The sequence below is a fragment of the Schistocerca serialis genome, chromosome 5, assembly GCF_023864345.2.
Source record: "Schistocerca serialis cubense isolate TAMUIC-IGC-003099 chromosome 5, iqSchSeri2.2, whole genome shotgun sequence".
NCBI lineage: Eukaryota > Metazoa > Arthropoda > Insecta > Orthoptera > Acrididae > Schistocerca > Schistocerca serialis.
Window position 1 is genome coordinate 564,996,232 of NC_064642.1, and position 24,900 is coordinate 565,021,131.

The following is a 24,900-nucleotide window of genomic DNA, read 5'->3' on the forward strand; positions in this document are numbered from 1 at the left end:
CAACATATGTTAAGACATGCAATATTTATAGTCATACCTTCCAAACTAGAATGGAACAGTAAGAACATTTGACAAGGGTGGCATGTGAACACACTACGTTATTTTTGATGAATATAGTGATATCATCAAATAATGCAACAAGAGTATCTACTTTGTAACACATTTTGGTGCAGAATGTTTGTTGTTGATACGGATTGAAGATGATGATGATGATGATGATGAAAAATCAATCACGTAAAATGTGACCTGTGATTTATTAATCCCCAGCGTACATCATCATCACAGTGCATTCTCAAGTATACAAAATCAATAAGATATTTGGCATTTAGTTTTTACCGTCTAAAAACATGTACATACAGGGGTTGGTAGTATTTTCAATGTAACATCCTTGTTGGGAAATCTATTTTCCATCAGACTGTAGTCTTTATGTTTTCACAAGGAGTTGCAAAATACCAGGCCCCACTCTCTAGCATGTTCTCTGAGGAACACATATAAAAAGCTTTCCATGTGTTCACAAGTCATTTTTCCACTTTTACTCATTTCAACATGGGTGTTTCACTAACACATTTATCCCAGTTTTTTTTGCAATTTCTTTGCAATCTGTATACAAAATATCTCATGGGTTCGGTGTAAACAAGTATAAAGATTGTTTGCTAAACCACCATCCATGGGCAAAGCAACATAAGCAACATCCATCGTGGAATTGTGTGTGGTCCTATGAACAGATTGTACTACACCAGTCCAGTTGTTGAGTCCCTCCACCAGCCCAACACTCCCCCACTGCTGAACTGCTGAACACACACACACACACACACACACACACACACACACACAAAATGGATGGTGTTGAAGAAGGCAATAGTTCAACGGGGGGGGGGGGGGGGGAGAAGGAAAGGATCTGGATACCGTTTAACAAATGGGAGCTATGACTGTAACAATACATCTTGAACAAATATATTCTTCGTTGCAAACACTGTGAAGTGCAAATAAGCTTTAAAACTGTCCACATTAACTGCTCTAGTAGGTTCCATAAGCAATATTTGATTGTATGCACCAATAGTGGCTACTGATACAATGTCTCTATCTCTGGCAAACTGTGCCCTTGTTGTTATGGTCTTCAGTCCTGAGACTGGTTTGATGCAGCTCTCCATGCTACTCTATCCTGTGCAAGCTTCTTCATCTCCCAGTACCTACCGCAACCTACATCCTTCTGAAGCTGTTTAGTGTATTCATCTCTTGGTCTCCCTCTATGATTTTTACCCTCCACACTGCCCTCCAATACTAAATTGGTGATCACTTGATGCCTCAGAACATGTCCTACCAACCAATCCCTTCTTCTAGTCAAATTTTGCCACAAACTTCTCTTCTCCCCAATCCTATTCAATACCTCCTTATTAGTTATATGATCTACCCATCTAATCTTCAGCATTCTTCTATAGCACCACATTTCGAAAGCTTCTATTCTCTTCTTGTCCAAACTAGTTATCATCTATGTTTCACTTCCATACATGGCTATACTCCATACAAATACTTTCAGAAACGACTTCCTGACACTTAAATATATACTCGATGATAACAAATTTCTCTTCTTCAAAAACACTTTCCTTGCCATTGCCAGTCTACATTTTATACCCTCTCTACTTTGATCATCATCAGTTATTTTGCTCCCCAAATAGCAAAACTCCGTTACTACTTAAGTGTCTCATTTCCTAATCTAATTCCCTCAGCATCACCCGATTTAATTTGACTATATTCCATTATCCTTGTTTTGCTTTTGTTGATATTCATCTTATATCTTCCTTTCAAGACACTATCCATTCCGTTCAGCTGCTCTTCCAGGTCCTTTGCTGCCTCTGACAGAATTACAATGTCATTGGCGAACCTCAAAGTTTTTATTTCTTTTCCATGGATTTTAATACCTACTCCAAATTTTTCTTTTGTTTCCTACTGTGCCCTTATAATCTCTTTAAGACTTTATTTTGGATGTCTTGTTGCTGCTGAAACTTAGATCTTGCCTTTTGTGTGGCATATTACCTAAAATTATATTGTAATTGGATTTCGAACGAATGCAGCAATAACAGTTCATTAAATGAGGGGAAATCCATGATGGAGCAACAACAATGGAAAATGTTAGATTGCTACACATCACATGGAGGAGACACTGAGTGGAAGTCATACTTAAAGTCCATTTAACGGTACATCCGGCTATTAGAAAACGCCCTCCTTCAGGCATGTGCACGCGCGCACGCGCCCCCCCCCCCCCCCCCCCCCCCCCACACACACACACACACACACACACACACACACACACACACACACACACACACACAGTGGAAGTGTACAGAAGAGGTATGGAGCACAATGTGGGGTGGGGGGGAGGGGGGGGGGGATAGCAGGATAGGGGTATGGCAAGATGCTGTAGTGCTGCCAGTGGGAGTGTGCAGGAATGAGGTAGGGACAAAATAGTGGGCTGTTAGCTGCAGCATAGGGAGGCTGTGCTTCGAGGGAAAAGGGGAGATGAAAGAAGCTGAGAAGGGGACTATGCAGATATATTGGTGGGCAGATAGGAGGCATGAGTGAGACTGAAGTGGGAGCAGGGAAGGGAACAGAGGCAGGAGGGGACAGGAAATAGCAAAAGTTGAGGCCAAAGGGATTATGAGAATGAAGGATACATTGCGGGGAGAGTTCCCCACCTGTGCAATTCAGGAAAGTTGGTGTTGGTAGAAAGAATACTGAAGGCACAGTCTGTGAAACAGACACTGAAGTCAAACACATGGTGTTGCATGGCATGCTAGGCAACTGGGTGGTCCAGCTGCCTCTTGGCCACAGTTTGACAGTGGCCATTCATGTGGACAAAAAGCTTATTGGTGGACATGCGATTGTACAATGCCACACATTGTTTGCAGTTGGTAGACCAATTGGCTGCTTTAGTAGGTGGCCGTGTGTTTGATGAGTTAGGACAAGCCTATGGCAGGACTGGTGTAGGTGGTAGCAGGAAAATGTATGAAACAGGTCCTGTAGCTAGTCTACTGCAGAGATGTGAGTCATGGGGCAAGGGGTTGGGAGCAGGGGTGGAATAAGAACATACAAGGACATTGCACAGATTGGGTGGATGTCAGAGGTGCACTGTGGGAACAGTGAGGAGGATGTCTGCTGCTCATTGCCTCCTCTTGGTGGTGAGTAACAATCTCTCTTATTTCATTGTTTTAATGACTCATTCGTTACTTATTAGATTTGGAACCATAGTTACAATAATTCTCAGTATCCAATGTTCACTTATCAACACTCTTAGCTCATTTTTTAGGTTAGACAGTCTTGAAAGAAATTAGAACAGAACAGGACCGTGATATACATAAGTTTCCAGAAAAGTAAAATTAATTCATTTCAACAGAACATTAATGGGATGAACAAAAAGATGTGGAAAACTCTGATGTGTTAAATGTTCTGTGCCTCTATGAAAACCATATAACTACAGGAATAGAGACATTAAATAAAGGTGATTAAAGACCAGTATCATTTTCATCTAGAGTGAACATGGAGAGAGAGAGACTTTAAATACAAGGAGTTATAGACCAACATCTTTTTCATGTACAGTGAACATGGAAAAAGAAGGTGCTACATCATATGTAAAAGTTGAACACACAGTCAAAAATACAGATATAAGCAATTTCTATGTAGATCAGAATCTAGAAGCATGTATTTTTGAATCATTATTGCAGAGTACTTCTCTTTTAATGCAACAGTCTACAGATCCACATCGGGAAACACAGCTATTTACAAAAAAATTAGGTGCATTATTAAGCTACCTGTAAGACAATAAGAAACAGTCAGTAGTTTTATTATTTTATTCACTGCTATAATTCTCAGCAATTGTAGTATATATTTCAGAACAAAATTCAGTCGTCAGTTGCAAATATATTTTTATTTTATTTTATCAGTTCCCACCATAAAGTAATTTCAGTTCCTCTAAATTGTACATTTGTGTTCACAATAATCACACACAATATGTACATTTTTGGACATATCATGGCATTATACTTCTATGGAGAAGATACTGACATCTGCTAAACTAACACTAAACTTCTGAAGATGACAAATTAATTTTTCAAACCCAGCAAAGCAAAATAAAAATATATTTGCAACCGATGGTTCAATTTTATTCTGAAGTTAGTAGTTTGTGGAGATTTCTGTACATATTTCTTAACAGATTCTGATATAAACAATGAACTCCAATCATTATTTGGCTGTTTCTGGTTGATTTCAGAGGTAAATTTTCCAACAAATATGCAGCAAGATAGTGGGACTCTTATAACATTTTCACAAAAAGTGCTCACACTGAAACAATTAATGTGTACCCAATTGTTAATGAACTATCTGAGCATGATGCACAATTTATGGAAATATACAAAATAGCACCTTAGAATTCTGGGACAGTGAAGATTATTAAAGAGAACAGAGTACAAAGTTTTAAGAATAAGTTAAAAGAGGCAGTTGGAGTGAAGCATGTATAGAAACAGATGCTAATGTGAAATACAATAAATTCCACACCAAATTTGTTTCAGTATTTGAAAGCAGTTTTTCTAAAAACTTATAGAAAATGCTCATTAAGAAAACAAGTGACTCAAGGATAAATAACTGGGTTAAAATTTCATGTAAGGTGAAAAGGGGAATTTATGTAGAAGCCAGAATATGATCTGATGTTACTTGCATTCTACAAAAATAATATTTAAGGGAAAGGCATTAAAATGTCCAGAAATATGCACATCCTGACAAAAATTAATAAGGCAGATAATACAATTAAAACTATATGGGATATTGTGAAATGGGAGACAGGAAAGCCAATCAGTGCACAAAAATTAAACTAAATGACAATGGTGTGTCTGACAACCCACAAGTTGCAAGTATTTTTAACAACTACTTTATAAATGTAGCAGCAACAATAGGATTAAATGGTAAAATTGAAGTAGTAAAAGAATATATTATAAATGTTATTCCACAAAACTTTACACAACTACAAGTAACACCTACACCCTTTACTGAAATTCATGTAGTCATAAAAATCTGAAACGTTGTTCTAACTTAATAAGTAATGTCCATACTAATATATCCAATGCATCACTAACACAGAATTTTTCCAGACAGATTAAAATACGCAACTGGTAAACTTTCTTATAAGAAAGGTAACAACAAAGACTTAAATAATTACTGTCCAGTTTCCCTAACGACATCTTTTTCCATAATATTTGAAAAAGTAATGTATTCAAGAGTAGTTGAACATTTAGATACAAACAACTTACTTAGTACCTCCTATTTTGGATTCCAGAAGGTTGCTCAACTGAGTATGCTATTTATATATTCATTTGCCAAATATTATGAGCCTTAAATAATAAAATATCACCATGCAATTGATGGCTTCACACACAACTGGTTTGAATCACACTTAACAAATAGAATGCAAAAAGTTTGCTGAATAATTCAAACAACGTAAAAAGGAGAGAAAATTTTAATGACTACAAAGTAATCGAGGAAGGAGTCCCACGAGGTTCAATTTTGGATCCATTTCTATTTCTTACATATGTGGGAATGGCCTTCCACTTAACATTCAGAACTGGCACTTTTGCAGATGACTGATCAAATAAATCCCACTGGAAAGACAGCAACACAAGATTCTGTAATGATATTTTCCAAACAATTATTAATTGGTTCTCTGAAAATGGACTCTACCTTAATTTTGGGAAACCACACTATATTCAGTTCTGTAGAACATAGAGAATATGAACAATTGATGTAGCACATAAACAGGAGTCAGTAAACAGGGTGGAATGTTCCAAATTTTTGGGTGTACGTACTGATGAAAACCTGAAGCTCTACTGAGCTGGTTGAACAATTAAGTTCAGCAACTTTTTTTACATATAACTGCTGGTCCTCAAAACAAGCAAATCAATCTGTTGAAATTTTCCATATTTCCATTCATTAATGTCTTATGGAATAATTTTCTGGGTAATTCATCACTTAGAAAGAAAGTATTGCCTGCACAAAAGCGAGCAGTATGAATAATATGCAGTGTTCACCCGCAGTCATCATGTAGGGACCTCTTCAAGGAGTAATGCATTTTAATTGCATTGTCACAACACATATACTCACTAGTGAAATTCATCAAAAATAATCTATTACAATTTGAGAACAATAGTGATGTCCATACCTACAACACCCATTATTAATGCTGTCTGTGGCTCAGAAAGGAGATCAATATGCAGCAACAAAAATTTTTGATCATTTTCCCAATGCTATAAAATGTCTGGAAGGTAGAAAACAAGCTTTAAATCTAACCTAAAATAATTTCCTCAGGACAACTCCTCCTACTCCATGCATGAATTTTTTATTTAATAACTGGCAGCCTGGAAAAAACCGATTTTTAAGTTTACTTGCATGACTGGGACTAAAAAATTATACATTCATTAATTTTAATGCTAACCACAAATATGTATACTGTAAGCTGAATCGTTCCATGCCTTCTCGATATAAGAATCATCAAATTACCTACGGAATGCAAAAATAACTAACTAGCACACCTTTCTGTGATAGTTGTGGGCGTAAAGGTGCATATTCGCTTTGACTTTTAGTTCACTCAGTTGCTGAGTAAGATGTTTCAAAATTTCTCAATCTCTCTTACCCTTGCAGTGTTTCTTCTCAGACATCAGATTCACACTCAGTAGTCCTCTGGAAAGTGTCAATGTTTTTGCATTAAGATAACATGAGACATGCATGCAAACAGCTTATTTTCCACTCCAGTTACATCCATATTAACCAGTGTATAAATTCAAGGTACATATTTGTGCAGTAGCTTAACATTGGTCACAGCATTAACTGGTTTTTGTCTACTCATGTCGTCTATTTGTATGGCAATAACACAGTGAGGCTATTACACTAACCTACAGATGATCCTAGTGGCTGCACATTTTACAGACAAATGGCATTCTTTTACTTGGACTAATACAATGCTATAATTTAACAACAGAAAATCAAAGATGAAATAATGACTATATTATGAAAAGGATAGTTGCTACTCACCATGCAGCAGAGCTGATGAGTTGCAGAGAGGCATAACTGCCTATCTGCAACTCTGCATCTACACTATGTGGTAACAACTATACTTTTCATAAAGTTATACTTTAAACGTGTTTCCAGTTTGTTTCAGTTGTTTGAGCTCAGGTGCTTGCCTTGTAACTGTTGACTGATCTGATTGTGAGAGAACTTGCTTCCTTCCTCTATGCACAGTAATGGTACTGGCCAGTGCAAGCCAGCACTGCCACAACTACAGATTGCAGTCATTAGTTGATGCAGCATATCATCAGCATGGCCAGCCCAAGTACATTGGTACAGCCATTCAGTTGGCAACCACGACTATCAGGAAAATCCAGGCTGCTTCTGCAGCATTTTGACAGGCGAGCATGTGACACTTGGAACATCTGCATCTCAACACGCCTGACCCTGGTATATGTACTAGCCACCCTGGTGGCAGAGAAGGCATTGAATTGACAACTGCCCAGAGAAACACTGTTGCTCTACTGCTGTCTGTTGGTGAAGTCATCATCATCCATCATCCTGCAGGACCATTCGTTGTACAGTATGGCATCAGCTTCAATGGGCTGAGTGTCCAAGAAAGACTCTTCTAGTCTCTAACTTGCTTTGTTACTGAGTGAAGACAGCCAGACATCAGGAAGGGGAGGGGGGGGGGGGGGGTGCAGCAGAGTTTGCTCCCTGGATGTCATCACTTCCATCACCAGTCACTGCTGGGGCAGGCTGCCAGCCCATCGTGCACGTGGCATAGCGGCATGGGTCTGCAACACCAGCACATGATACAGCTATGCCACCTGCTGGGAATGCCTACCTCACAATATCACTCTGCTCATGGGCTGTGCTGAGCCGTGCCGGACACAGACAATGATACAACAAAACATTGCTGTCGATGATTGAAGTTTGATGCCCATTCTAGCTCAGTGTGGGTATATGATTTCTGATGTATGCTTTACCAGAGAAATAAATCAAGTAGTGCCAACCTGAGTGTGGTTGGGTTTGCTCCTGCCCCCAAGAAAGAAGCCACATGCTTATGGGGTCATACTCACCTCCCTGACAATTCTGCTCCTGACCTCCTCACCCTGCAACAGGGTGACTCTACCCAGCAATGTTGATGCTGTGGCAGCACACTTCATGTCTTTCATAACATGAATACTACAAATGATCAAAGAGCTACTTCGTTCCAGTTAGTAGTGCCACTTAGGCTGCCATGATTCAGAATAATTGTTGTGGTTTTTTTCTTACTTAATGAGCCTTTAACAAAGGAGACCACAGACTAAACTATTACTGCAGCATACATTTACACACTGTTGTCATGCCTACACAAACACTGTTGTCCTATCTACACAAACTACCTGCAAAAACCTTCATGGCTTTTAAGACTGAGAAAATTTTCAAGAAAAGTTCCTTCATGTCTCTGATATTATCGAGGCAATATGCATCACAATGTTTGTACTGCAAAAAATGTGTTGAGCTCTTCTTTATGAGATACATCTTCAACTGAAAACAATTCTCCATCTGCAAATCTGTCAAAATAATCTTCCAAACATGATCACGAACTCAGGTGTTGCAGGCAACAAATCTACGCACTTAAACTGTAATATATGTTCATCCCACACAGCAACAGACAAGAACATATTGATGCTCTTCCATTCAGACTTTACATGTTACTAAAGCCACTCTCCCATGGAACAAAAGATGTTTGCAGACATAGAACAGGTCAAGTTTAGTGATGTCACTGTGTAGAATTTCAGTTTCCATAGCTTTTGGTACCATACAAATTTTTTATAATAAAATGTTAGGGCAGGAAATGTTTTTATAATTAAAATGGCAGGAAATGCAGCACATCGGGCACTTGTGCGTGCACACACACACACACACACACACACACACACACACACTCTCTCTCTCTCTCTCTCTCTCTCTCTCTCTCTCTCTCTCTCTCTCTCTCAGGGTTTTACTGCTTGAAAGTGAGGATGATGAAGTAATCTTTATCTTATCTGGAAGACTTGTAAATTTGTATCACACTATTTGTACATAAAGTTTTAAAAGTTGATGTCCTTACTGACAGGACAAAGAACTCTCCTTTATGTCTTGTATCATGGTCATGGATATGGCAGTATTTATTCATGTATGCTACAAAGGCATTAACGTGGCTAGCATATGGACAAGAGCAGAAATGTGTGTTACACTAGAGGCAACATAGCAATGTTACATGTGCCCACTTTCTTAAACAAAATGTGTAGTTTAAGCACCAGAACCGATGCTGGAGAGAGCTGCAGTTGCAAATGAAAATGAGGAGCACATTCCGTGTGATGCACCAGCTTTTTTATAAGAGTGCACCAACCATGACAGAAACCATGTCTAACATGCTTCACAATAAGAAACTCACTTCGTGTGAGGATGGCATTGTGGACTGCCATGCCTCACTTCAAATTTTACTTGTGTACTGCACAACATCACCAACTGTCTGTCATAAATGTTTCTTTAAGCTTGGTTTTCAGTATTTCTCTTTAACAGTACCAATATTCTAAAAAAAAAAAAAAAACCTTTCCCATGGGATGTACAAATAATTGCTGTATCCTGCTATTAGTGCATGTGAGTGACTGCACCAAGTGTAGTGTCGCTGTGCGTATGTACTCCAATCAATCACCAACTGTATTAGTGCAGGCTGGCCACTAGAGGCCACGTGTAAAAACCTTTCCCTCAGCATGGTCTGTGCCACGCCGTTTACAGGCGACTCACATCTATACACACACAGAGCAGTGCTGACTCACCCTCATTATGTTCTTTTAGTTTGCACTGCTTACATAAGTCATTCTGTGCATCCCTTAGGTTGCACCTTCTGTATGATTCTTTTGTACTGTTACGTGTGGAGTCACAAGAGACTTATTTCCATTATTGTTCAGAGGTTTTTGAATGAAGCCATATTTCTGTTACTTGGGTCAGTTTCATGCATTACTTGCTTACTACAAAAACAATAATAATATAAAATGTTATTTTGATTTTCATTTCATTCTTTGAAATGTAGTCAGTTGGCAAGTTTCTTGCACTGTTTCTCTTGGTGATTGAATCTTTTCATACTTTTTGTTGCACAGAGCTAGTTTCCTAGCATTTCTTGTTCTGGTGGACAAGCTAATGTTTTATCATGCTGAATTCAGTACCTCTGATTGTGGGCTGGTAACTCTTAAGAAATTGACATTGACAGGCATCTGTAATAAGTTATCTTTAGACAAAGAGGCTATATTATCATGAGCTTTCCTACACTTAAATCTTCTTCTGCATCACATTTTTAACCCATGTTCCACACATCAAGAAATACAGTTTAATAAGTGAAATGAGAACATTTAAATTCACACATGTATGTCTCTAGAGCTGCATGTATAAAAAACACTCTTCTGTTGCAACACGTTTCCTTTCAAAATTTGTTTCTTTTTGTTTTCTTGGCAAATATAAAGTTAGCACCTACAAAACAGCGTTTCCTGCCTGCCTTTCAGTACCAAAGAACATAGTTTATGCTGAGAACTTTTCCAGTTATTTGTACAATGTTCAAGTTTGTATGTCTATCAGTACCCAGATAGGTACACCATAATTAGTAGTTTTACTAATGTCTCCAGGACAATTTGAAATGTTAGCACTAGATAAATCATCTCTAGAACCAACATTTTTCTGGTTTAAATATATTAATAATCTCTTTACATATCTATTTGCTTAATTCATGAAAGAAAAAAACTTTAACTTCAATTCTTGCCTCTTCTTCAGTGTCATTTTCTTCCACCACCTCCTCTTTCCAAGGTTCAGGCCCAGGATCCTTTAAGTACATATGGCACGAATAGAGGGCAAGGTGTGTAGTAAGAGGATTGGACCAGTCCTCCTGTAGCATTTCCATTGCAGCAACTTTTGCAGCAGCTGTAAAATAAAAATGTCTAATTACACAAGAAAATGGTCTTAAACTGAAATCTATCAAATAAACATACTCATACAATAACAGACATAAATACATGTGGCTTGCTATCAGAAACATAAGCCACTTGTTTCCCTAAAGAGAAAAATGTTTGACAAAATCTGACACTCCAGTCAACCCAAGAACCTAGGTTAAGTGAGCTACAGCAGCACAGCAAATGAGCAACAGCATGGTCACAACATTTGAAAACCTGAGAGGTCGAATGTTAGATCTCTCTTTCTGGACCTACAGCTTTGAGTAACTATTTCTTACATGCATTGTTTGTACAGTGTCAATCTGAATGAGGGGTCTATAACACCACAGTTTCCTACGATGGTTTTTGATGATTCAGGGCATGTAAATGTGAGGGGTTTCTGTTTTCTTTTTTTAAATCAAACAGGTTCAAATATTTCCTTATGGTCCTGATTTAATTAAGTCCACGCACTTTATCTGACATTTTCCAGAGAATAGATTCCATTCCCAACTATGTAGAAAGTATAAACTGAAGGGGGAGTGCTGCCATCAGCTGCAGCGGGACCTTAAGCGGGATCAGTGGCAACGAGTGAAAACGTGTACCAGACCGGGATTCGAACCTGGAATCTCCAGCTTACTAGGAAGGAGCGGTAACCACTGTGACATCCGGGACACAGCATTATCGCAACTGCACGGACTATCTTGGTACGCCTCAAGGTCAATCCACACTACCGCCAAGCACCATCTGTCGACAGTCCCTGTCCATTACACTCCTGTTTGCTACTGAGAGATTCCCACAGGAGGTCAGATATATTTGTGCCTGTGCACTGAAGAAAGTGGATCCATTGCTCAGCCAGGCTTATCAATTATTTGAAAGCATGGTGTCTGCTCGTACGGACAGGGACCGCAGACAGGTGGCACTCGGTGGGAATGTGGACTGGCCGTGAGGCGTAGCAGGATAATCTGTGCAGTTGCGATAACACTGTGTCCCCGATGTTGCAATGGTTACCGCACCTTCCTAGTAAGCAAGAGATCCCGGGTTTGAATCCCAGTCTGGTAAACATTTTTGCTCATTGCTGCTGATTCCGCTTAATGTCCCACTACAGCTGATAGCAGCGCTCCCCCTTCACTTTACATGCAGTGTTTCACAGCTGCGGGATCTGAATGGTGTCTGTTCTTTCAAACGAACAGACATCATGCATTCAAATATGTAGAAAGTTTTCAAAATAACTACCTTCAGTTGCCATAACCTTCTACGGAATTCAATACATTAAGCAGTTAAAAATTTCTGTAGATAGGAGGATAAATGGAAACCAGCAATGCCCAATCTGGGGAAAAGGATGGACGTTCCAACAATACTTTCTTCAAACCTATCAGTTTTCTCATTGCTAAAAACCTTTACACATCATCCTGCTGAAAGACTTTAATCCCTCCTTTTGCAATCCAGATCTCTTTGCACATACTTATTCACATAGTTGATCCACAAGTCTTGTATAGCATTCACTGACAGTATGAACACACACTTTTCCATCCTGGAAAATACTGGCCAGCACATGGAACTGACTTTGCCATTTCTGGTGTAGAGCGACCAGCTTCCACCCACTGTATTCTTTGCTGTTTTGTTTCTGTCCTTTTATTGCACACTATTCGTGCTCAAATGAAACACAGATTAGATGAAGGTAATGGTAAGCTATGTTCACATAGACCAGAGGGCAACACAACATGGGCTTACCTAAATTATGCCTGAAGACGGTGTTGAATAACTGCATTTGAACAGTGACAGTTGTGTTATAAAACAGCCTATTTATGATCACGATGCAATACAACTCAGTAAATGATTGAACTGCATTTATTGCTTTTTTAGCTTTTGCTATAATATAATTTACCTGCATAATTTCCTGATTTTAGGAATGTATCCATTAACAAACATGAACAATAATAATCAGGAAAGATTCCATAGTTAATTCTGTCATTCAAAATGTTCAACAGCTGTTCATGCCTGCCAAGTTCTAGTAAGATACGAATGACAGCGTGTGGTGTGGAAGGTAACATAGATGATGTGTTTTCACTTAATCGAAGCTTATGAACCAAATCTTCCAACTCATCAGCATGTTCTTCAGTCTTCACAGCATTTGCAAACTGTAACAGAAATGAAAATGACATTACTACACCCATGAAAATGTTACTGCACAAAGGAAACAAAATAAGCCTGTGCTGAGTAGATACATTTAAAATGGCAAACTGTGCAACAACACACGAAAAGTATTCCAAGGTTCCTCATATACATGTTTAGTTTGCAAGATGGAACATCAACACAAGCAATTAATAATGAAAATGATCTAATCATCATCTCTTCATTGACAGTGCTCTAACAGAAGGCTTGTTTGCAGATTAAATTACAGGAATAGCGTTCTGCAGGATTATGTAAATATTAAAATCTTCGCAAGAGATTTTGTGGTGTGCATAATCAGTAGAACCCTATTCCCACAATTTGAAATAACACCATACAAGATGTAATGCCAGATTAAGTGCATTTTACCATTTGATATATGAAGACAGGAATTTAAACTGGACATGATGGTGTTTCAATGCAAAGGATTAAACCTGGAGGGAAAATAATAAACAAAATGAACTTATAAAATCTGTTTATCTGTCATCAGAGGAACACAATTCTGCAAAAAAGAAGCAATTCATTATTACTCTTGCAACATAATAATCCATACACCTATCTGCCTCCTCTCTCACTGTACAAAACAATCACTGAAATTGTAACAAACCACACAGAAAAAAAAACATTAGATTTTAATCTGATAAAGCAAGTGACCTTTAGACAAGTATATGTTACAGTGTACCATTTAAAAGTTTCAAATAAAATTATATGATGGGGTGATTACAAAGTAACAATATTATGAAAAGGATAGTTGTCACTCACCATATAGCGGAGATGCTGAGTCGCAGATAGGCACAACAAAATGTCTGTCACAAATAAGCTTTCGGCCAACAATGCCTTTATCAAAAATAGATGAGACACACACACACACACACACACACACACACACACACACACACACACACACACACACACGACTGCAGTCTCTGGCAGCTGAAGCCACACTGCGAGCAGCAGCAACAGCATTGCATAATGGGAGTGGCAACTGGGTGGGGGTAAGGAGGAGAATAGGTTGGGGAGGGGGAGGGATAGTAAGGTAGGGGGTGGGGACAGTGAAGTACTGCTGGGGAGCGTACAGGGACAAGGTGGAGGGAGGGTAGGGCAGACAGGTGCAGTCGGGAGGTTAGACGGTGGAAGGGGAGAGGGGGCGGTAGCAGAGAAGTAAAAAGACTGGGTGTGTTGATGGAATGAGGGTTGTGTAGTGCTGAAATGGGGACAGGGAAGGTGCTGGATGGGTGAGGACAATGACTAACAATGGTTTGAGTCAGGAGAGTCACGGGAACATACGATATATTGCAGCGACAGTTCCCACCTGCGTAATTCAGAAAAGCTGGTGTTGGTGGGAAGGATCCGTATGGCACAGGGTGTGAAGCAGTCACTGAGATGAAAGATGTTGTGTTGGGCAGCATGTACAGCAACAGGCTAATCCACTTGTTTCTTGGCCACAATTTGTCGGTGGCCATTCATGCCGACAGACAGCTTGTTGGTTGTCATGCCCACATAGAATGCTGCAAAAATGCAAAAACAAATCTCCTGTGCCTTATCTTTCCAGTCTCCCACCACCTCCCAAAGTCTCACCATCCAGCCACAGAGGAGCATTTCCCCCATAACTCAGTACCACCCTGGACTGGAGCAACTGAACAACGTTCTCCGCCTGCGTTTCAACTACCTCTCATCATGTGTTGAAATGATAAATGTCCTGCCCACTATCGTTCCCACACCTCCCACAGTGGTATTCCACTGTCCACTGAAACTACAAAATATACTCATTCATCTCTAAACACAAGCCCTGCTCCCAGCCACTTACCTCATGGTTGACATCCCTGTAATAGACCTAGATGCAAGACCTGGCCCAGACATCCTCCCACCACCACCTACTCCAGTCTGGTCACAAACATCACCTATCCTATCAAAAGGAGGACTACCTGTGAAACCAGGCATTTGATCTACAAGCTAACCTGCAACCACTGTACTGCACTCTATGTGGGAATGACAACCAACAAGCTGTCTGTGCACATGAATCGCCACCCACAAAATGTAGCCAAGAAACAAGTGGGCCACCCTGTTGCTGAGCACACTGACCAACACGACATTCTTCATTTCATTGACTGCTTCACACCCTATGCCATGTGGATCCTTCCCAGTAACACCAGCTTTTCTGAATTGCACAGGTGGGAACTCTCCTGGCATCAACCTTCATTAGTCATTGTCCTCACCATCCAACCCCTTCCCTGTTCTCATTCCAGCACTACACATCCCTCATTCCACTGACGCACCCAGTCTTTTTACTTCTCTCCTTTTCACAAGTTTTCATATTTTGGTAAGCTCAACAGGTTTCATTAAACCAAGTTCTGGCACGTACACAAAGGGAAATGTACATCGTGGTTCATTATCTGTTTTGATTTGTGGTGGGGAGGTAAGTAATTTTAATGTGAGAACTATTCAAAAACTGAGAACTGTTCTAGAAACAAGAAAACAAATAACTGGAACAGGGAACAGATTAGAACGAATGAAATAATCGAAAGTGTAATGGAGATGAGCAAGGTACGTCCAAGACAAGGCCTTTATCAAACAGTGCATGTCAAATGTTGTTGTTGTTGTTGTTGTTGTTGTTGTTGGTGGTGGTGGTGGTGGTGGTGGTGGTAGTGGTGGTGGCGGCTGCGGCTATGGTGACTGTGATTGTTGTTATTATTATTGTTATGTTGATTACTTTATGCAATACTTCCTTCATAAAAAAATTAATCGAACCAGTTTTCATTGATTTTATAAATCTACAAATTTTGTCATGATGTACGAATAGAATGAGGACTATATTAAAATGACCTTAAAATGGACATGGTTTATTTTCCCCAAGAAATAATCATACCAAGATCTGTCAACAGACTTAAGTGTAAAACGTAATTTGAACAAAAAAGTTACAGGAAAATTAGAATGAATCTAGGTTCCAAAGGAAGTAAAACATTATTAATAAACATTTACATTAGAAGCAATCAGCTGTTGGGAGGATCTAGGAATCTAAGAATAAATTCAAATGCAATTTGAGAAGAACAATTATGGAAGGAACAGTAATAGACTAGTCCGATAAGGACACATTCATGAACATTAAATCAAGTCACAAGCAGGTACTTTTTAGTGATAGAATTACTACTTCATTCTGAGAAATCTCTTTCTCAGCACTTTCCACGAGTTTTGTTTTCATAGTTTGCAGTGCTCTTAGCTTTCCTCTACTCACTTTTTATTTGTCTCATAGTCTTTCAAAGACTTCTCAGTTGCCCTTTTCTCTGTTACTGATTCACTGTATCTACCATGTGCATTTTGGAAATTATGTATTAACTGCTTTGTGACAGTTACAGATACCACACACATTCTGTGACTGCATCATGAACAGCACTAACAGTATGAGAGTGGCTTCTGTCAAATTTTTGACCAAAACAGAGAAATCTCTTTCAAGGCTGATATTGCCATGGAAGAGACTGCAAGTATCCTTGATAAATCTCTTCACACTTTCACGTTCACTCTTAACCTGAATGACCATTATCCAGAACTGATTGATGCAAAGACAAACTCCATCAAATTCTTGGAGGATATCCTTCACTGACATGATCCCTACTAGATTTTGAAACTTTTAGACAATGGCATCAGCCTTATGATCATTAAAGCATTTTAAGGTACTGAGATGTATTAATGCTATGCTTAAGTGTCTTTCTTATGATCAGCATTAATTGCCACTTCTGGGTCTAAACATGGAATGGCCTTTGCAAAAGAGTATGCCAGGGGCAATTTACCCTGAATTTTGGATACCATACTTTTTATAAATGTAAGACACTCATTTCAGAATGCCAAGATATGTTTCTTCAATGTGTCACATTGACCAAGGGCTTCTTTGGCTCTGTGTCTGATGTTGTCCATTTTCTGAGGTTACAACTAATTAATATTGTTATTCAGATCTATTTTGAAGCTAGTCTGCAGGTGACTTAGACGCGTCCATGGCTGGCGGCCTCTGATGGGCACCTGGAGCAGCCAAATGGAGTGCTGCTCGAATTGCATGATGCGGTGAATGTGTTGTAAAGGAAGGATTACTACAGTAACGTCTCAACATATAGTTGAAGCACTGAGTGCGCACACACACACACACACACACACACACACACAAAACAGCAACAGCATGGTTGGTCTGGGGCACGAGGGTAGTCGTGAAAGTGGGTGTGGGGGCAAGGACTAACAGCGAATGAGGCCATGAGTCTAGGAGAACAAAGGATGTTTTATAAGACAATACCCTTCTATATAATTAAGGCAAGCTGGTACTGAGGATAGGGAGTGAGGATGAATTTCAAATAGTATGGGTTGTGAAGCATCCACTGACATCAAGCACATTGTGTTAAGCGGGTGGTCTTGGCCACATTTTGGCAGTGGCCATTCATTCAGATAGATAGCTGGTTAGTGGCCATGCCCACGTAAAAGAATGGGCAGTAATTACTCCGGGGCTGATATATGACTGCCTTCGCCAGTGGCATAGCTTCTGATAGAGTAGGATTAGGATATGCCTATGATGACATTAAAGTAGGCTGTTGTGAGAAGGTATAGACAGCAGGTCTTGCTCTTGGATCTTTCATATTCTGATTACATACCAGATCAATGTCAACAGCAGCAGCTTTTCCTTCTTGCTGAAACCTTATATCCAACTCGTGGTACATCTCATCTACAAAAAAGAGGGGAAAATCAAGTTTTAATAAAAAAATCTTTATATTGAGCATTAACACTGGTTTTACTAATGCCACAACAAATTTGGTCTGCATATATCTGCATCCAAACTGATAAGTAATTATAAATCAGGCTTAATTCTAATAAGAGAGACAAAATATGTCATTCCATATGTCCAACTGATGCCATAGGAATGGAGAGAGCTGAGATGACAAACACAGAAGTAAATATGTTAAACTTATAACTTTAAGAATTTCTCTGTCTGAAAGAAAAGAAAGTAGCTATTAAAAGAACTGAAACTGAAAGGGATACATATGTTCTTCAGGAATGGATATTCACCAAATTCCTAGACTATGGCACAAGAAAGATAACCAGAAACAGGCTTCCAGCCACTTTATGGATTTCAGAGTACAAATACTGAGCTGCTGCTAATGAGAGCGATCAAAGAAGAGAACTTAATTCAATAGAAATAAAATGAAACAAATGAAAATGGACAATAAATTAATTGATAAAGAAAAAGAAGAATTAAAAGCAGAAAACAGAAAATATAACTGAAAGAAATTTTTAAGAGAGGGAGAGAGGGGGCAGAATAGTACAGAGGCAGGTGTTGAAAATCATTTACATGATTAAACAAGTACCCCTGTAATACATCACAAGTATGTTCAAAATGGTTCAAATGGCTCTGAGCACTATGGGACTTAACATCTATGGTTTTCAGTCCCCTAGAACTTAGAACTACTTAACCCTAACTAACCTAAGGACATCATACAACACCCAGTCATCATGAGGCAGATAAAATCCCTGACTCCGCCGGGAATTGAACCCGGGAATCCGGACGTGGGAAGCGAGAATGCTACCGCACAACCACGAGCTGTGGACCAAGTATGTTCAGAAATAGTATACAGTTTGTGTCCACTCAGCATGGCTATGGACATGATAGTAAAAAAAGAGAGAGAAAACTTATTGATTGGTTGATACAGACAACATTTATTGTCATAAATAATTGCTTTGTTGATTACATATGTTTCACCATTTGCACTAATGAGTACAACTACTATCTTATCACCATTCATCAACTTGACTGTGAGTGGCATGTCCGAGGTAGGTCTAGGAGACCCATACAAGTGGAGTCAGGGTCCAGGGAAAACTTGGGGTACTACACCCACACCTCAACCAATGAGTTTCAGGTGCTATTTCTCATTGAAACTGAGCCAGTACAACACACTCCACCTGTTGGAAGTCATACTGTGTTTTGTGATGCAGGAGACAAGCTCAGAAGAGTAGGGGTCTGCTAATAATTAGTTCAAACATAGAGCAAATAACACCCCTTATGGAAATGACAACAAGGGATAAGAATGACCCCAGGGTACTCAGTATGCTTGTCTGGGAGGATAATTGAACATGATGATGTGACTGTTTTGGCAGTCATTGAGGAAACAGGATGCAATTAGCCGTAGATTATGGTGCACACTGGAACAAACAATGACTGTCATCTGGGCTCTGTGATCATTTTTGGAATTTTTCAGTGACTGGCAGAGAATGCTGATATGGCTAGTCTTACTTGGGGGCTTTTCAATGAAGTCCCTAGTCTGCAGAATTGTCCCTTGGACTGATTTGTCACCCTGGTTCCGAATGAAATGGACAACAGGAGACATTGAAGGTTCTGTAACAAGCTAGGCTGAAATTTTCTACATTTGTACCACAGGATTGAGAACTGTAGGGTCCATCTAAATGGTTCAGGGGTACATTACGTATCAGAGGCTGCTACCTAGGGAGTCGACTTTGTGTAGGGAGCACTAACAGGAAGTGGATTTTGTGACTCTCCATTCTTTCCTGTTAATGATACCTGTAAAAGACTCAAGTAATTGTATAAGATTCAAAGAGTGACCATCCACATACGAGACTATTAAAATCTTAGTGATAAACTGATGAAAACACCACATCAATACTTACTAACAAAATTACAATCATAAGGATATCAAGTGAAATTTATGACTTGACTGAGGATCTCTTGGAAGGAAGGATGCTGCCTGTTATCTCAGATTGAGAGTCATCGAAAGATATAAAAGTAACTTCAGAAATGATCCAGGCAAGTGTGTTGAGATCATTTCTGTTTGTGTTACACTCTAATGAGCTGGTAGACAGTATTAACACACTTTTTGCAGATGATGCTGGTATCTATAATGAAGTACTATCCACAAAATGTTGCACAAATAAACAGTCAGACCTTGATAAGATTTTTTAGTGGCAGTAAGATTGGCAATTTGCTTTAAATTTTCAAAAATGAAAAAAACTGCAGTTCATAAAACACAATATGCTATGAGTTAAATATCAATCAGTTACAAAGGGAATCAATCAACTTACACAATTCCTGAATTTAACAATTGGTGGAAATATGAATGGAATAATCACATAGTGTCTGTTGGAGATAAAGCAGAATTTGGTTAATTGGTATGATGTTTGGAAAATGCAATCTGCATTTCATTTGCAATCAGTTTATAAAGGTAATTACTTACAAAATACTCATGAACCCATCCTAGAACATTGCTCAAGTGTGTGGAACCCAGACTGAATATGATTAACACGTGATTAAAAAAAAAAGGGCAGCGTAATGATCACAGATTTATAGGAGAGTGACACGGAAATGGTGAAGACCTGAACAGGGAGATGCTTGAGATAGATGCCAAGTATTTTGAGTATTATGGAAATGCTTCATGAACTCAAATGGAAATTCCAAGAAGGAAGAGGATATTCTTTTTGCGAAACACTATTGAGAAAATTTAGACTACTGGCATTTGCGGCTGACTACAGAATGATTCTACCACTGTCCATGTACATTTCATGTATGGACCCTAAAGAAAAGATAAGAGAAATCAGGGCTTGTACGGGGGCATATAAACAGTCATTTTCCCTCACTCTATTTGGGAATGGAATGTGAAAGGGTATAACTTGCAGATGCAGATAATATCCAAAACAACCATTGTTTGCAGCACACACAGAAGCAAGGAAAGTTGAGAGTGTGTTAGGACCTAGGAACTTTGCTGTCTATAGTGTTTGCTATAGCTGCTGAAGGGTGTACAGCAAAGTTACACAGCAAAGATGATCAACAGGGTGATTCCACAGTTGTTAAACTGGGAATACAAGAAATTATGTCTCAAGCACTTGGTATCATGTCATCCATTCCGTCTTCCAAGAGATTTGTCAGTGCACGATTTGGCAAAGAGCTCTTACAAAGAACACAGGACCTATCAAAACAATCATTGTATGTATTTCAATTAACACATTATCAGTTCAAAAAAAAAAACTGCTATGTTAGAAAAAGTAACTTTTAGTCAAACCCACACAATGGATTACAAGTCCTTTCTAATTACTCTAATACCCTCCATTCCACTTTCAACAAAACAGTTTTGACACCTCAGGGGAAGTCTGCTGTTAACTATATGATCAGCTGCTACATCCATTTCATAAATTCCCCGCACTATGTGGACAATGTGTCCACACCCTAAAGTATGATTACAATTACATGAAAAATGGATGATCTAAAAGTCACTGACCAAAACACCCAGAACTCAATAGTTCCCAATCCCTCTAAAATCTTATTAGATTCAGTCAAAACATTCTACTTGTCTTCTCCAATAAAGGAAGACAGTTTATCACCACTGCAATGCCATTACTTACATCTTACTCTCATCCTTAACAGAGTTTGAACCTGTCTGATGGAAAACAGCAACTCATGAAGAGATACACAGATTTGCCACTGATAAAAAGATAACAAAAGGATAATGGCAATACATTGTGGATCTGTGTTGTTCCAGCAGGATCACTCCAACAGCCCACACTATCACTATCATAGGACCTTTGTTACCATATTCATGAAGGTTTCAACCCTAATTCATCATTGTCATCAATGCTCTAATGAATTTACCCTTGTGATGCAGAAGTTATTCATTTTAGCACAAACAACAAAAAGGGGCCCTGAATGGTTTTTACCCTAAAATGAGTAATGGATGGGATAATCTCCAATAATGAGTCCCAAATCCAGACTCAAATGTTTGTTTCATATATTATATAACAACATAGCTGCATGGTTCATTCAAGCATTCAGGGTACAGCACCACAAGATGTAAATTGCAACATAGAACTCAGAAAATCTCCCATAGTATCTTCCACACAATAAACATCAAAAAGGAAAGCCCTGTCATGATACTACTAGGGCTCAAGTTGAGAACAGCACTCTGCATTCTCAGTCACCTTTTTCAGAGTAACACATATTCTGACAGCAGAACCTGATGATTATTTACAGGAATGGAAACTAGTTCAGCTTTATATCCAGAACCACTCTCAAACTTCATATAAAAACAATAGCACCAGCATAAAACCAAAATGAGGTAGTGCAGGACCACATATATCAGATTCAACCTCATTGTTTACCTCAGTGACAATTTGAAGGCAGATACAATCGAACTGTATTGTACAGGTGACTAGCAAACACTTGTCACTTTTGTGACCTCAATTCAAGCACACACTTCACATTGTCAAGTTGTATTTAAAGCCTTAATTTGCTGGTACTGTTCTTGAATCAGATCTATGAGCAGAAATCTGCTTCTTACTGATTTTTCCTTTTGTATTCACTATCTTCTGTCAGCTTGCATTTATAGATAACACCCTGGGTGTCTGTGAATTATGATATAGAATAAAATGCTTCCACTACAAAATTATGCCAAGTGTTACATGAAGTTATAATATGAAGTATGCTCAATTGTATCAAAAAATAATGATGTTGTTTTTCTTATTTTATAGACAAGACAAGAAACAACACATTGATAAAACAGTACAGTAGCAACTTTATTGAAGAATCAGCTCATGTGTATCCTTAGTTCCCATGTGCAATCACACAGAGGCTGCAAAGAGCTTGTGTTTCTTTTCTTAATTAACTTCTCACCACGGCAGGTTCTCTTTGATGGAATCAAAAGAATATCTATATCTATATCTCTATCTCCATCTATACTCAGCAAATCACTGAGAAGAGCGTTGTACCATTTGTTGCAGCTAGTTTCCCTTCAATTCATGTATGCATTTCAGGAAGTATGATTGCTGAATGCTTCTGTGAGCATTATAATTAATCTTGTCTTTGTGATACTCACAGGAGTGATTTGTAGAGGGTTATAGTTTATTGCCAGATTCCTCACTTAAAGTTGATACTCAAAACTCATTAAGTAGGACTTCACCAGATCTACCTTCAAGGAACTACCATTTCCAGTTTTTAACAGCTCTGTGACACTCTCCCAAGGGTCAAACAAACCTGTAACTATTCATGTTGCCTGGTTTGTATACATTCAATGTCCCCTGTTAGCCCTACTGGGTATGGTTATCACACACTTGAGCAATGTAGTACGATGGGTCAAATAAATGTTTTGCGAGCAATCAACTGAGCTTACGTGATCGTTCCATTTCATGTTCTTTCAAATTGTTACAGCCAGGTGTTTGCACGAGTTGCCTGTTGTATTGAGGTGTGTGTGTGTGTGTGTGTGTGTGTGTGTGTGTGTGTGTGTGTGTGTGTGTGTGTGTGCGTGTGTGTGCATGTGTGTGTGTGTGTGTGTGTGACAAAGAGAAAAAATACTCACCCAATTTAATTTTCTGGATGACTGGAGAGGAATACCGATTATTCCATGCATCTTCACAACGATATGCTTCAGATAGTACGTATCGCCTCCCTGTCAACATTTTTAAGTAGCTTTGAAAAACAATTTCTGTAGAGTACCAACAAAAAAAGCATTTATTGACAAAAAAATCTATCCAGTGAGAAACACTATTTAAATGCAAAAACTCTGGGCAAAATCAAATTCAAAATTACAGAAAAATTATAGCAATGTATTTGTGAGAACTGCAGACAGGCTTTTGAGAATACCACTAGTTCTCTCATCATATTCATACAACATGCACCATTAACAATCACACCTTCATCAGCACTTGGAAAAACCCATTAGGTTCTATTGAAAACTGGGGATTTGTCATCACTTGCTGTCCCTGCTGTCAGTATTGTGGATTGGGTGGAAGATAGGCAAAACTGGAAAAGAGTAAATAATAACTAGAAATATTAGGAGGAATCATTATGTTAGAACTATTACAATATACCACTTTTTAGTTAAAATAGGATGATTTTGTATTAAAAGATGATGGTTTAGGGCCTAAACAGAAAGGTTACTAGTGCCTTTGGTTGAATTAAAGAGAGTTTGGCTGTTTGTTGGAGATCATCAGTGCCTTTATCCTATATGTATCTAACCAGGAATAACCCTCAGTAGAAAGATACAAAAGGCGAATACTGGGCAGCCCAACTGTAAGCAAGATACGGTAAGACAGAGATAAAATCAAGGAGAAATTGGAGGGAAGTGAGAAAGGGCAAGGTGGGCAAGCCACCCTGCCCAGAATGCAGTTGGAGGTCACCGAAGCAAGGTATGCAGTGGGACATGCACACTCTCCTCACACCAGCACCACCTCACCATCCCTTAGCCCAAGGAATTAAGCAATACAGACATGATGAGAAAAGTTTAGGACAAAAAAAAATTACAAATAGCAGACAAAGAAGAACAAGGAGAATAAAAAGGTGGGAATGGCAGAGGCCAACCAGAAGACCATCGAACAAGGGCCACCACTGGTCCCCTAGGTCAAAGCAGACAAGGGGTGCCCCTCAAACTCCAACTGCTCTGGCGGTCGATGAGGCTGAAGTGTCCCACCTCACAATGAAACATAAAACCAGGTCAGCAGCCTTGGCAACAACCACTACCACCAGAGGTAGCATGTCAAGAAGCTGAAGATATCGCCACAAAGCAGCCAAATTTTTGCAGTCTTGTAGCATGTGGGCCACTGTCAGGCATACGCCATATTGGCAGTAAGAAGGGTCCTAACGTCAGAGAATATGACTGTGGGTCAGGCAAGTGTGGCCAATGTATAGCTGACAAAAGACACTGGATTTCCTGTGAGAGGCATGAAGAGAAGACTGCCATGTGGTCCTGGTCTCCTTTATTGCCCTCAGTTT

The 24,900-nt window shown here is 39.1% G+C and overlaps 1 protein-coding gene across 1 annotated transcript in view; it reads right to left on the reverse strand.

The window, feature by feature from the left end:
* The window catches only part of LOC126481359 (28S ribosomal protein S27, mitochondrial), a 63,077-nt gene that overhangs the window by 13,944 nt on the left and 24,233 nt on the right, over positions 1-24,900 (reverse strand). Inside the window, exons 2-5 of the mRNA XM_050105057.1 lie at positions 23,489-23,578; positions 17,792-17,862; positions 12,880-13,132; positions 10,829-10,986 (exon numbers count right to left, since the gene is read on the reverse strand). Coding sequence (XP_049961014.1) covers positions 10,829-10,986; positions 12,880-13,132; positions 17,792-17,862; positions 23,489-23,578 — 572 coding nt within the window. The remainder of the gene's footprint in view (positions 1-10,828; positions 10,987-12,879; positions 13,133-17,791; positions 17,863-23,488; positions 23,579-24,900) is intronic.